The sequence below is a fragment of the Manis pentadactyla genome, chromosome 2 (genome assembly GCF_030020395.1).
Source record: "Manis pentadactyla isolate mManPen7 chromosome 2, mManPen7.hap1, whole genome shotgun sequence".
Classification (NCBI taxonomy): Eukaryota; Metazoa; Chordata; class Mammalia; order Pholidota; family Manidae; genus Manis; species Manis pentadactyla.
In genome coordinates this window covers 106876801-106892111 of record NC_080020.1, presented here as the reverse complement: position 1 = coordinate 106892111, position 15311 = coordinate 106876801, and the positions used below count along the sequence as shown (strand labels likewise).

General features: G+C 38.1%; 1 protein-coding gene across 5 annotated transcripts in view; it reads left to right on the top strand.

The window, feature by feature from the left end:
• Nucleotides 1–15311, top strand: part of NNT (nicotinamide nucleotide transhydrogenase) — an 89378-nt gene that overhangs the window by 22558 nt on the left and 51509 nt on the right. For all 5 annotated transcript variants that reach the window (XM_036910932.2, XM_036910933.2, XM_036910931.2 and 2 more), the window contains exon 7: nt 1235–1422. In XM_036910932.2, the coding sequence (XP_036766827.2) occupies nt 1235–1422 (188 nt within the window). The remainder of the gene's footprint in view (nt 1–1234; nt 1423–15311) is intronic.

The window sequence follows — 15311 nt, the reverse complement described above, 5'->3', positions numbered from 1 at the left end:
TTAAAGAGCTGTATCCCTTTGGCTGTAAGGAATAGAAAACACTAGCTCAGATTGGCTTAAACTATAGGAAAGCATATTCTGTGCCCTGAGTGAGAGTCCGTGGGAGGGACTCCCTTTTCACAGGAGGGTCAGCAGCTGTGGACACGCTCCAGGGTTGGCTTCTTCCTCTCTCTCCTCTCTGCTGCCCTCAGATTTGGCTGATTCCCTTTGTGGTCACAAGTTGACCTCCCTGGGAAGTCTGGGCTGCAAGCCTCCTTGCTCATGCCAGCAGACAGGGAGAAAACCTCTTGCTCAACCTTTGTGCCTACCATTTCTGTCCTTCCCTTGTGTCCTCTCCTTCCCTGACATGACAGTTACTAAGGACTGATGGGCTCAGACTAGTTTCCCAAACCTGCTTGATGGCAAGAATTATCTGCAGCTCTTGCTGAAAATATAGCCTATTGCCTCTCTGCTGGAGGTTGTAATTCAGTGGGTTTGGGAAGGGGCCTAGGAATTCGGATTTTTAACAAATATCTGGGGTGATTGTCATTAGGGGAATTTGGGATTTACTGTAGTGGGATAAATGTTGGTAAGTTTAACACTCTGTCTACCACAGAGTTGAAATCTTTATTGGCTCTAGTTTTCCAACCAGTATACAGTACTTGGCCAGCATTTATTTATTTTTTAAAACTAACTTTATTTTTACATAATTTAAATGCATTGGCTCTTTATATTTTACCATTTATACCATTTATCGGTTGCTTTTTTCTACAAACATAATTAATGAAGACAAGAGACAAAAATCAATTTGTTAAAATATTTCTAAATAAAAGAGTCATTTATGTGGGAAAAGTCCTCATTAGTCAGAACATTTACAAATGAAAACCAACTTGGGTGATTAGAATGAAATAAAATCTTCATAGAGATCAGATCTCACATCGTCATTAGCAGTGGGGCCATGAGAAACAGTTGGTTGTTGGAGTTGGCAGTGGTGAAATTCCTTTTGTCACTTAACCAAATAGAAGTTGGAGTTCCCTGTAATAGTTTTTTTTCCCCAGAAAAAAATTATTATTATACAAGTGTTACCTGCCTTTAGGAAAAAAAATGGAAATAGTTCAGGTGGAGATATCAAAACAAAGTCTCTAGTTTGAATATATACAGTTTGCTCTTTTGAAAAATGTGTATGTAAATGATGCTACTGATTCCTTCCTGTATTAAGGGTGCAGAATAACCCTTTGTCTTCAATAATCTCCAGAGCCGCAGCTTTGGAGCAGTTCAAGTCTCTTGGTGCTGAGCCCTTAGAGGTGGACTTGAAGGAGTCTGGTGAGGGACAAGGGGGATATGCTAAAGAAATGTCCAAAGAGTTCATTGAAGCTGAAATGAAGCTCTTTGCTCAGCAGTGCAAGGAGGTGGATATCCTTATTAGCACAGCGCTTATTCCAGGTATGTTGCTAAGTCCATGGTTATCATAAAGTGCTTTTATGAACGGTATTTTAAAATGAGGGTGCAACTTGTTTCACATTTAAGTTTCTGTAAGTAAAGATTGGTTTACTTTTCAGAAAATGAGGAAGCACATGAAAGGCAATAAAGACAAAACTCACTGCAGCCCCTAGAGAAAAGTGGTCACTAATAATTTGGTATATTTTCACCCAGTCTTTTTTTCCTGTCTATTTTTATGTAACTTCGTATGTGTAATATTATATTTGTAAGTGATTTCCTCTGTTCATACTTTTGATAATTGGTTTTCAATTTTTTTTCTGTTCTCTGTGTTAAAATACTACATTCTTGTTGGAAATTCAAACAGTACTGAAAAATATGAAGGAAGAAAGTACAGATAGGAAGTTCATGAGCAATAACTCTTACTATATTTTGATGATCACTTTTCTATACATGGTGGGGGGACACTTGGTGTGTGTATGTGTATGTATTTATGGAATTTCTGTGTATGTTTTTCACTAAAGGATACAATACTTTGTCACTTTCTAATTATTGCCTTTGACATATTTTGTTTTTGCAACCAAATAGTGAGCTTTTTGATGGCAGGAATTCCTTTCCAGTTTTTTCACAAAATTGTCTTTCTAAAGAATATTTATCACTCAATACATGATTTATGTCAAACCAATAAGCACCTATTAATCAGCAAAGAGTAGCTTGATCCAGCAAGATTTGGGAGTGAAGAAACTCTCCACTGTTCATATTCTTACCTCTTTTCTTCTGTCCTTTCCTTTTGTTGTTGAATATTGAACACCATGCTGATTCTAATTTCTTCCTTTCTGAATGAAAGTGGGCCAAGATAATGAGAACTTCCTGGGTTCATGGTTACTTGTAGTAGATCCCACTAAAGGAGACTTGCTTTCTCTAGGGGGCTGTGGAATATTAGGAGTTGCTTGTCATGAAGTTATGGAGGCGAGAAGTTCCCCTGTGGCACTCTTGCCATAAAAAGAACCTGGCAGTACTATAAACCTGATGGTAGGAAGGTGACTGGCATTATGACTGGCATTTTCAGAGGAAAAATGTGCCTCCCAAACCCTTCTTTCTGTCCTCCTCAGCCAGGTCATACCTGATAAGTGAGCTGGTCTCTCTGGACACCCCATCCCACGAGAGCCGGCCAGATGAAGCAGACAGGCAGGGGGAATATACGCGCTCAGCCCATGGAGGAGTTTGTGAATACAGGAATGAGGCTGGGTTGGCTACCGGAGAGGGTGGTGGATCAGGCAAGCCAGGGGTACGGGGTGGTGATTATGGAATCTGGTGATGACAGGCCTTAAGCACAAGCAGTGGCAGGAGAGCACCCATTCAGGATTTGCCCTTTCTTTTTGTGGCAGTGGCTCCTGGCTCAGTGGTTACTTGGGTGGCTTTGGAGAAGGGTTGGGGTGGCCTTTGCTGTAGCCACCGTCTGTCTGACCCTTGAAAGGTAGCTGCATGTTGGGGAGAGGAGTTACGAGTAGGTATAACAAATAACCAGGAGAGGGTGCTAGAACATTTACTCATGGAGTAAATAAGGCCAAGAAGCTGGTTTTAATCAGGTCATATACTCTTATAAAGAATTGGACATAGTATATAGAATTATTATTGATTATAATGCTCAGAGTGATAGAACTCAATACTTATTACATATAAAACATATACTGACTTTTAGGGCCTATTTCCTATATGTCTTATTTTTTTTTCATAAGTAGTTTAAGGTAAGTGTACGTTAGTAAAAAGTCAAATTGTATAATGAAGAAGACTTGTTGAAGAAGTTTCATTTATCTCTTCCATTGAGCCTTGCCTGTTTTGAGTCTTTTCTGAAGTCCTGGTCTGCTCACAACATGTTAAACTTGCACAAAGTCCTTAACCAGTGGATTGCGCAGAGCTTGCACTTACACAGCTGGTCTGAAAAGGACCTTTCATTCCTTTTTTTTTTTTGAAATCCAGAGAAGTTAATTAGAATATTATAAGGAAGAAGATGATCTTTCTAAAAATCATATCCATGGGGGCTGGAACCTGAAAGCATGAGCATTTGAAGGAAAACATAAAAAAGATTATATAAAGGTACAAATGCCTTTTGAAAAACAGTGTCCTGGCATTGCACCTTTATTGGTTTATGTCCTGAGCCTTTGCATGGGTCGCCTGATGGTGTGCCTAGCTCGTAAACGACTCTTGGAGCAGTTGTTCTAAAGTTTTCCTAAAGTGGATCCAAAGGGGATTAAGTCAAATGTCAGAAGTTCTCCAAGCTGAGATTCCTCAGACTGAGATATTCAGAAGCTGCATTGAAGACCTGACACGCATAAGGACGTTGAGAGGGACACAGGCAATTAGCTAACTGCATGTAGCAGTCTTAGGGAGTTGGTACATTTTCATTCCTCCTGGACACACACAGTCAGTAGTCTTGAAAAAACAATTGCACTTGCATTGATTGTGTGTGGAATGACTATTTCTGTAGCAGGCTAGATCTTGCTGCCTGAGATCTTGTACTGCATACTTGTACCATCATCTAGACCTCTAGATTGGGCTGGGTGATGGATGAAAGGCTAGAATTTTACTTAATGTAGATAACTTGAGGATAGCCCCACTTGTGGTGTTATGCACACAAGAGAAATCTCCCAATCTTCCTGCCCAGCTCTTTAACCTTTGGGGTTACCATTACAAAGGAAGGCAGCCCCTCTCTCTCTTCAGGCTGTTTTCAATCTTTTCTGCTAAACCTTTAAAGGCAGCAGATTTTTTAGGATCCCTATTGCTCTGGAATCTTTCTGGGGAAACTTCTTATAGACATGGTATGTTTAATTAGGAAGAGATGGACTCAGTTTGAAAATCTGATCCATAAGTTAGGGAGGAGGAATCATAGCGGTTTAGCACTGTCTGTGTGTGAGTCAGATGTCATCTAGATTCCAGTGAGCATGAGGGAGGAGCACTGTGGTGTACAGCTCATCTACCTGACAGAGTGACCCTTCTCTATTTAAAGCCTTTCCTGATGACCACCTAATTAAAAGTCATGAGCATCCCGGGGCATCTAGCTTTCCTGTGCCCCCCTTCCGCACCTCGGGTCCTGCCCTGATTTTATGATTGGACCATAGCTACTGGAAAGCCTGGGGTTTTGTGTAGGGTTGACTCCTGTAATGAGGCCCACTCAGGTTTCTGTCATCGTTAGATTAAGACACTTAACGTGTCAAGACTGGATCGTGTCCCCTCCCTGCCCTACCTCCACTGCCTCCCCTGTGCTGGAAAGTTTGTGCTTGTTGTTAAGGTATTCATTACCTTTCAGTCACTAGTCCTGATTTAGCTTTTGGGCCTCGTGTTAAGCTAATTTTTCGCCCTCTGGGCCAGCTTTCAGTTATGCTGGCTGCAGTTATCTCCTCAAATAGGCCAAGGACTTCAGGGCTTTGCACATCTTGTCCCTGCTTTCTGAAATGCTATCTCTGTCCTTCCCTGCCTTTTGAAATCCCATTCAACTCAGTTACCACTTCCTCCAGAGTTTCTGCCGTCTCCAATTCAGTGGTAGATACTTTTTTCTACGTTCATAACACTGTGCCCTGTGCCTGAGCCCACTGGTTCTCCATCTCGCTGCCCCTTCACTGCCCAGGTTCCCTGGGCCTGCCACAGAGTCCAGCTTCTCTCGGTCATAGCTGCTGCTTGCTGCAGGGCCTGCCACACAGCAGTGTCTCGCAAATGTTGCTGAGCTAATAATTCTGGGCACCTGCCTTAGGTTTCAGTTGGTAGAATCCCTTTTATACTTCCAGTGCTAGCCAAGGAATGAGAGAGAGAACACTCTGTTGGCTCACATTTAGGTAGGAGTGCCGCAGAGGCTAATATGAGGCTGGGAACCAGGCTTTCTTAAATTGTCAAAACTAGGACACTTGCCACATTTGCAATTTGAGGTGGCTAGCTAGACCACTCAGGGGACAGAGTCAGGAAGTAGTGGAAGGCCTGTTCAAGAGTTAGAAAGTATCCTATCAGCCAGGAAGGAAGATATTCATTGCTTGATTATAAATTATAATCTTTTAGGCCATATATATGTAGACTTCCTTTTAGGCACAATCCGGATTAGGTTAACAGTACTTTTTATTTTTATCCATACCAGGTAGGGACAGTAGAATACACCCCTCAGAGGACAGTTGTAATTTACATGACTTTGACAAATTGGGAGGGGTATTTTCTCCTGACATGCAAGGGCTTTACACATGAGACCAAACCTAAGCAATCTCACTCTCTCCCAGAGTCAGCATTGGTTCTCCAATTGGTGCTTCCTGACTCTATAAATCCATCATTCTTAGGGAGTAGAAATGTAGCAAAAAAGAATAACTTTCCACTGTAATTTTCAAACTTGTTCTTTGAGGCAAGAGAATAATTGATATGGTGATATACTCTTGACTTGTGAAAATTCCACAAACATAACATTGTTTTGATGACTACACAAAGTTTTTGCTTAAAGTAAAGATTTATTTTTCAGACAGGGCTTTCCCTTCTGTGAACATTGTGATCTTACAGGGCAAAACTATGTAGATCAGTGATTTCCAACTTTTTTTGAACTATTTAACTTTTTTTTACTGACTAATGTGACTTAACTACCATACTCCCCTTCCTTAACTGTATTGTATGATTGTATGGAATTTTGTAATATTACTTCTGCAAAGTTCCATTTGTGTTGAGGATCTTGAAAGGCCAGAAATACTTAATTTTGCAACATCAAGGGTTGTTAACCACAAGTTGTCTACATACCTCTTGGTAGCTTTCAACACAGGCAGGGCAACTTGTCATCAAGAGGAAGATATCCAAATTGCAGAGTTTTCCATTGCCATTTATCAGTCTTGATTTCTTAGAACATATTTGAGCACACTTAGTAACTGGGCCAAATCTAAACAAATTTTCTGTTCGGAAAGCTTAAGGCACAGAATTGTGTTCTGGTTTGGTCTGTTATTTCTCCAAAAGTGTGTTGCAAGATGGGGTAGCATTGTATTTTGCTGCCTGGCAGTCCTCATGTGGAAAGGATGAGGAGGCTGAGGCTGTCTCTAGTGAAGCAGCACCCAACAGAGTCACTGTTAACAACTAAGTACTTCCCTCCATATGCATTTCTATTTTTCCTTCTTTCCACTTTGCATATACTTTCTTGTATTAGTTAGGGTACTAGTTGTTACAGCAGATAACCCCAAAGCTCACATTATACAAATTGACTTCTTGATCAGCTAACAGTAGTGGGTGTGAGACACCCTGCTGGGCAGCTAGCTCTCCCTCACATGGTCATTTGGGGATTCAGGCATGGACAGTGTTGCCACCATTATGAGGAGGCTGAGAAGGTCACTTTGGGCACTGTCTGTTTCTGTTATGGCTGTGCAGTGAGCCAGCAGGGGGAGGGACATGGAGAAGTGTGCATGGGATCCTGGAAGTGGCTCTTTTTTTTTGTCTAAGACTTAGTCATATAGCCAAACCTAACTGTGAAGGAAGCTGGGAATTGTTGCCTAGCAGTGGGCCCAGGAATAAAAGACATTTCATTAGTTTGCTAGGGCTGCTATGGCAGAACCCCACAGAATCCCACAGACTGGGTGGGATTTTTTTTCTCACAGTCTGCAGGCTAGAAGTCCGAAGTCAAGGTGTTGGCAGGTTTGGTTCCTTCTGAGGCCTCTCTCCTTGGCTTGTAGATAGTCCTCTTCTTGCTGCAACCTCACATGCTCTTGGTTTTCCTTTTTGTGTCCACATTTCCTCTTGTTTTAAGGATACCAGTCAGATTGGATTAGGGCCCACCCTACTGGCCTCATTTTAAATTAACCTCCTCTTTAAAGTCCTTATCTCAAATAGAGTCACATTCTGAGGTAATGGGGGTTAGGGGTTCAATATATGAATTTTCTGGGGACATAGTTGAGTTCATAACAAATGTGGATTTTGATGAACAGCTGACAGCCTCTTTCCTCTTCCCCACTTAAACATTTTTAGCTCCTTAATGTTTAACCTGTTCATTGGGGGTTAGACCATGGATTTAGAGCCAGATAGATTAAAATTCCAGTTATACTGCTGAACAGCTAGTGTGTCTCTCTGAACCTCAGATTCATCATCTCTGAAAAGGGGGTAGAAATCTGCATTTTGCAGGGCTGTTTTGAGGACTGGATGAAGAAGCCCAGTGTCGGGCCTGACGTGTACAGCGCTGGTGCTCTTCCCCTTTCTTCCACTGGTGTGCCTGATATTGCAGATGGGACTCAGGACTGAAAAGCTTAGTGGCTTTTGCAATAGAAAGTCCAGACATTCTCAGGGATTGTGTGGAATGTCAAAGATGGTCCCTGAGGTCATCAGACTTATGGACGTATTCTTGAAGTTACAAAATCAGGATCCAGTAGATGGCGGTCTGGCCTGGATTTCCCTGTGGAGAAACATGACTTACATACTTGTTTTTTATCTGCGTTTTCTGAAGCCATCTATTTCATTAAAGCTTTCTGTCAGTTAATTCTCATTCTGACCCAGGTTGAATGACATGGAAAAGGAAAATAAACAGTGTAATTTCTACTAAAAAATAACTTTTAAATTATTTTGTAAAACAGTAAGATCAGAATATGTAATAAATATTAATTGCTTCAAATAAAAGAAATGGATTTTGGTAGCTAATGTACATCTAAACATGTATTGGAATATAAAGAATGTTATAATTTACATAAGAATATTACATATTCCTTATTTGTGCTACCTTAAGTTTGGTAGATTATTTTCCTTTTTTGAGAATTCCCATAGCTTACAAAGCCATGGTAAAATCTTGACTAGTTTTGATTTTTATCTATTCAGAAATTTGCAACTATGATAATCCTTAAAAATTAAAAAAAAAAGTTCTTTAATTGTTAGGTAAAAGGTTGATTTTAGGTTTCTTGTTTAAATAGATCTTTAGGGATTTCTCCAATCTGCTAAAACATGCCTTGGACTAATTATATTTCATAAGTATTACATTTACATGCATCCAATTTATAAAAGTCAAGTTTTTGCCAGTCTGATTTTCTCTCTGGTTCCTTCTACAAATAACTAATTATGCAGGGAAAATTTTCCTCTAGTCCTGGGCTAGAACTTACATGCAAAGTGCACTGCTTAACTCTTTAAGCTTGGGTGGGGTACTCTTCATGAACACAGTTGCCTGTAGGCTCTTATGGTAATAGAGATGGAAGTCACTTTGTGTTGCCCTGTGCAGCACTGGGCTGGCCAAATCTGACTCATTAGGTAAGGGGTCAGTGGATCAGATGTCCAGCAGTTTCTTGCCACATCCTATTACATAATCAAGTATCTCTTTTCACATGTATAAATGTGTGTGTGTGTGTGTGTGTGTGTGTGTATGACCTATTTCTTCATCTGTAACATTGCATATCTTAAGACCTAGTACTTGACCCTCATTTGTGATTTTAAAATTCCAAAAGAGCCTTTGGTGTATATCAGGTACCATATTTTCGGCCGCCAGAAGCAGAAATTCCAGCGCAATCTGCTGTAAAGAAGAAAGGTTTCTTGGGTTATGTAACTGAAAGAGTCCAATTGTAACTGTGGATAGGTGTGCTGATGTCAGATGGGCTCCAGCTGTGCTCCTTTGTAATCTGAGGTTTCATCCTTAGTGGTAGAAGACAGCACCAGTGTCAGGCCTCTGGTCCGCACAATGTAATATTCAGGACCAGGCAGGCTGGTTCTGATGGCTCCCTCTTGAAGAGCAAGGAAACTTCAGAAGCCCTTAGTAAACTTTCCTTCATTCTTATTGGCCTTAACTGGGTTATGTGACCATTCCTGAACCAATCCCTGTAGGCAGGGCAATGAAATGCCCCACAGTGATGTCTGGATTTCTGAGCTGGTGATTGATAAGGAGATGAGATTACACTCTGACCAGCCAAGCCCACCTCTGGAGCAGTTTCTGAGGTCATTTCTCCTGAAGCTCATAGACTGTGTGAAGAAAATGGAAATCAAAGTAGTGACAAGGGGGAAATGGAAGCTGGGAAAACACCAACAATGCTGTGTGCAAAGTTGTGTTCGTATAATGACGTTTCTTAATGTGTAAATACTGTAGTTCAGAATGTCTTTTCATGCTCTATTTTGCATTTAGTCGATGTGTAGTATTGTATTACATTAAAATTTATCCTTGTCTTCCTAATACTTGTTCATGAAAAATCTATTTTGGATTGGATATTCTATAATGTGTTATTAATCTCTTTGCTACTATATTGTTAAATATGCCATATTCTTGTTAATGCAGTTAAGTTTCTCTTGAGCTTGTCTAATTTGATGCTTTATAGGCCCAGATATCAGGAATTTCCCTGATTACATGCATTGAATAATTACAGTAAATAATGTTAAACGTTCTTTGAAATCATTATAAAAATTTTATGTTCAATCCATTTCATCATGGTGTCTTGTCATTCTTAATATTTTTAGTGGTTTCTTCCTAGTTTCTTTCTTTTTCTTTCTTTTTTTGTGGTATGATTAAAGTTGTTTGTGAAGGCTTGACTTTTTTCCCAGTGAGATAGTATCTGAGAATTTATCGATTTCAGATGATCATGTTAGGCCTGATTCATTCAGAAGAGAATATATTGCAAAAGTTTGGTAAACCTTTAGCTATTGGTATTGAGTTTAAGCTAAATCACTGTTTTTGAATTTAATGGTGCAGAGAGGCCAATGATATGTTCTTTTGCTATGTAGTGATAGTTGATAAAGCTATTTTTAGAAATGAGTAATTTTTTTCAATAAGTTTCTAACTTTAATACTTTTAAACTGCATCTTAGTATTTGTTAATGGGGAAATACATGAATATGAAAAGGTGCTATAAATTCAGTCATTTAAGAGTGAATTTGTATGAATCGCAGGCATATGTGCACACTTTAGAAACAATGCACATGTGTGAAGCTTTTTTTCACTCTACAGTCAATTCTTGATGCACACAGAGATTCAGAGATATTTTACAGTAATCTATGGTACCCTTACTCATCTCAAATAATGGCCAACCAATTGAGAAATTAAAATTAAAATTTTTAGATGACTGCTTTAAATATTCAGCTATTTTGGTTTTAAAACTGTGCCCTAACCTTTGAACTCACTGTCATTCTGAAGGTATCAGACCTCAGAGCTCTAAGTAAAATGTTCCTTCCCCACCTAGCCTGCCTATGATAGGCACTAAGTAAGTATTAGGTGGGTCAATGAATAAATAAATATTTGAATGATGGCCGTGAGTACATGATGTCCTACCACTGTCTTGGCAAAAGCAAGGAAATAAACTCCCAATTGGGAAGGAATAGATTGATCTTACCAGGGAGCTTAATGTCCAAGAACCAGAAGGAACCAAGAAATATTTCATGAAATTGGACATGCCAAATCTTTTTGTGCCAGGAAATATATTTTGTAAAATTGTCTCTCCTTGGTAATTTTTTCTATCATAAGAGATTTTTTAAAGGGAGGTGGTGTGAGGAAATGTCACAATCTTGGTCCTTTTGTGTATCTCATCTTTTGAAGATAAATGGTAAAATTAACAAATTTGAGTAGTCAAAAGGGGAAAGCCTTTCAGTTGTGTTTCTAAAAAAAAATACCTCTTTTCTGCAGCCTTTTATTAACTCTTCTTTCTCCACAGTTATGTCTTTAAACACCTGATAGGCTCATTTGATCTTTTTTTTTTTGAGAGGGCATCTCTCATATTTATTGATCAAATGGTCATTTGATCTTTTATCCTTATATCTACGATCCGTACCAGGCTGTCTCTGGGGTATGTGGGACATCTCTTTATGTTTGAAGGATTTGCATTAAACATTGGATGTATTCTTAGTTCTAACTTTTATGTTGTAAAAAGTCTGTGCACATCTTCCTGTTGTTATCCATCCATAGTTACGTTTCTGTCTCCCTTTATAAGTGTTTTGATGTACTCTTTGAAAGTCTGCCTTGACTGTATAGCTTCACTTGCTGTAGCAGAGAGGGCAGAAGACTTTGAGGGGAGCCTTTTCAATTGGTAAGTAAACAGATTGGTGTAATGGTATTTCTAAGTTACTTCAGTTTTCTAGTACAACTATGACGTTTTCTAGTAATCTATGTCTCCAACTTAAAGGAGAAACTAGTGAACATGCAGGAGTACTTTATAACTATTTTTTAAATACAAATAGTATGTGACTTTTGTTGGAAATGTAGGAAAGTACAAAGTAGAAAATAAAGATCATCCCTGACTAACATTTTACCATTTCCTTTCAGCCTTTTTAACATGTTAGATCAAGACACAATATCTTTCTTACTTTCCTCATTTAGTATTATATCATAAGTTTTCCCCCTTAATATAATATGATGTGTCACTGAAAACTCTTTGTAAATACACTTTTTAATGGTTTTGTAGAATTTTCTTATTTGGATGTACTGTATTTTATTTAACTGTTCCCCCTAAGTTGGCCTTTTTGTTTACTGACAGTTTTTGTTAGTTAAAAATAATGCTCTAACATTTTTTCTGCCTTATTCCTGTACCTGTATTTTCATTTGTTCCCCCAGGATTAATTGAATCTTTGAAGTATGGATATCAACATTTTTGGCTAGTTTGATATTGTGCTAAATAAACTATGTTTTCTTGAAAGATTGTGCTGTTCATAATCTCATCAGTAAACATCAGTTAATTGTTTCATTTCAACATTATTATGATTTTTTGACTTTCAGTTTGAGAGGCAAAAAATATCTCACTTTTTGTACTCATATGTCTTTGATTTCTCCTGAGTGTGAACTTTACTTTTGGTTGTTAACCATTTCTCTTTGAACTGACCATTTGTATTTGTTGTTCATTTATCTGTTGAGATCTTGGTTTTGTGTTCTTATTTGAATTTTTGTGAGCTGTTTTTATATTTTCTGTTACGTTTATGTTTTTTGATACTTGTAATATACGTTTTTCATTTTTAAGTCTATTGGAATTTTCCCCATTGTTTTAAGTTTAGGAAGTGCTTTTTAATCCAAAGACTAGGGGGTGATTCACCAAAGTTTTCTTTTTTCTCTTACCTTTTTCTTTATGGGTTGATGCTCTTCTTTTATAATTAATTCTGATCTAGGATTTTAAAGTGTGGTATTAGGTTTGGGCAGCTTTTCCCCCAATACCTAACTAACCATCTTACTCCTTTTTCATTTTGCAATGCCACATTTATCATACCTGACATTTTTTCGTTGCACCCATTAGGGTAAGATTGCATTTGAAACTGCCTTCTCAGTCTTTCCCTCTCTTGACCTATTTTTTTGAGGGTTTGCTCATTTGGAACTTTTATGTATTACCCTCTTCCTCTTTTGGCTCTATTTTTTTCCCTTCTGTTTTCAATTTTCATTTCTGCACTTTTCAGAATTTTCAAAAAAATTAATCCACATGTGAATGCTTGAAGACAGCTGCACTGTTATATTCATCATTGTATTCCCTGTAGCCCTTATTGAAAATTTTAAATTACTAAATTAAAACAAGCTCTTATAGAAAATTTGAGAGATAAGGGAAAGTACAAGGAAGAAAATAAATTATTCTTAGTCTCACTGCTCAAAAGTTGTTCTGGTATTGTTAAATGTTATACTATATAGAATTTACTAGAAATTTTGTAGTACATAAAATATTTTATGTATATGTAGAAATACATATGTATATGAAACATTGATATATGTATATAAAAATTTTTTTTTACTGCATGGTGGGAGCACTTTATATGTACATTTTGTTGCATGCTTTTTACTTATAATAATTCCATGTCTTTTAAATATTCCTCTGTGATTTAAATAAAATTTTTGACTTACCCTCCAGTCATTTGACTGTATACTAAATTAATTATGCTACGTGAAAGAATATGCTGTCCTTTAAAAGTGATTGAATTCCAGAGTGATAAAATGGACAGAACACCTGTTTTCTTTGTTAAAATGCAAGCGTGTGTATGTATATGTGTGCACTCGTATTTAAAGTGTGTTTAAATGAAAGATTTAGACAATCACTGCATGATTAGTGAAGCTTGAAAGTAAAATCAATGACAGATAGATGGTACGCATGGTGTTTTCTAGAGAGCCTAAATGGTTTTAGCCATTTGATACCTCATAAAGTGAGTAGCATTACAGTTCAGAGACTGATCCTTAGTTACAGATGTCCCAGAAGAAAGAAGAAATCCGTACTTTCTAGGGCAGGATAAATTAGTTAGGTGCTAAATGAGATTTGTGAAGTTGATGGTCATGAGGTTGGTTCAGTTAAAAGTCAGAAAGTTGGACCCGGGTCCAAGTGGATATAGCAAAAGAATAGTTGAAGGGCATATCGACCTAAGACTAGAGGGTACAAGTAAGGTGAGAGGAAAAGCTGTAATGAGAGTCTGGTTTATAGAGAAGAGGCTGTGGGCCAGAGAGGGTGGGGTGATGACAGTAATGACACTGGTGACAGTGATGACAGTAAATTCTGGGAAGATACAGGTTAGCACTTTAAATTTGCCTCTTCATGTGGATGCTACCAATATGATCCATAGCTTTAAGTCACTGCAGAGCTGAGCAGCATGACCTTTCTTTTGGGAAGAGTCCTCAGATGTATGTGATTTGCATCCCCAAATACTCATGCTTGAGAAAAGTTCAGTTAAATATTCAAGATACCTTTGTTGGACTAAAGTGTGAAAACTACTACGATGCTGTCTTTGGGGAAGATATCTCCTCATTCTTGCTCTTTCATGGAGACACAGAAAAGAGAACCAGAGGTCATCTAAGAAACCACATGGCGGCTAGCCTGGTGTGGCTGGAGCAGAAGAGCCAATGGGGCAGGAATGGGAGGAAATTAACTTAGAAACAGTGCTTCTGTGAAGGGAGGAAGGCCTTCAGTACTGGGAGGCTTAGAATTTAAACTTTGTCTTGGAAGTATAAAATTTGCATCTAGAAAGAGGTACTGTTTAAACACCCACTTGTATCTTTACAACTTTGTTTTCATTTGATATAAATAAAAGTTATTTTTCTTTTTTGAATAATATGAATTCTGATCAAGTAGATTGAAAAACAGATTATTACATGCAAGTTTTATGTTTAATTGCTATTTATAAAATTGACAGTGTTTTTACTAAAATTCTATAAACACAGAGTTGGAAACTTTCAAAAGAAGAGGTAAGGATAATCTGGCTGTAACTTTCTGCTTGCTTACTACCAGTCTCACAAGTTTATTTTTTCTTTAGCTTAGGTATTTACATTGTTTTATCAAACTTGAACAAGGTAATGTATTGATAGTGTGGACCCCCAGTGAGCATATTAATGTATATTGGCTTGAAAAATCTTTATGTTTGGTACCTTGTCTTCTATGTAAGAATTAGTGAATGAGTTTGAAGTGTGAAATATCTCATGAAGAGATTGGTCCATGAGAACAGGGGGATCTTTTATGTTTATCCACCCGTATATTCCTAGCATCAGGTATAGGGCTTGATTCACTAGAGGCTCAGAGTCAATAGTTGCTGACTGGGAATAAAAGTGTATGAATGAATCCTTAGCCTTTTGGAGTTGTGCTATCCTACGTTTTCATTTCATGGCACTTCCCTGTCTTCCCTCCAAGTTATCCTGTGTAAATTAGAGTAGATGAATATATCATATAGGAAAATCTGGTGATCTTTATTAAGATGATTGGAAATACTCAATTTTGTAATTCATAAATTACTATTGAATATTCCCTTGATATTTGTGATCTTTATGAACTGCCCAATTTAGGTGCACATAGCTTCCTTGTAGCTTATTATTATGCATTTTCAAAAAAAGCAGACAAAATGTTTATCTCTTTATGAGCAGTACTGGATGTAAGCCATTTGGGAAAAGCTGTGCTAGCTGAAATTTCCATGCTGAGCAAATGGCAAGACTTGCTCAGTGAACAGCTCCCTCCTGCACACTCGCTTTGCAACTCACACTCACATTTCTTCCTTAGG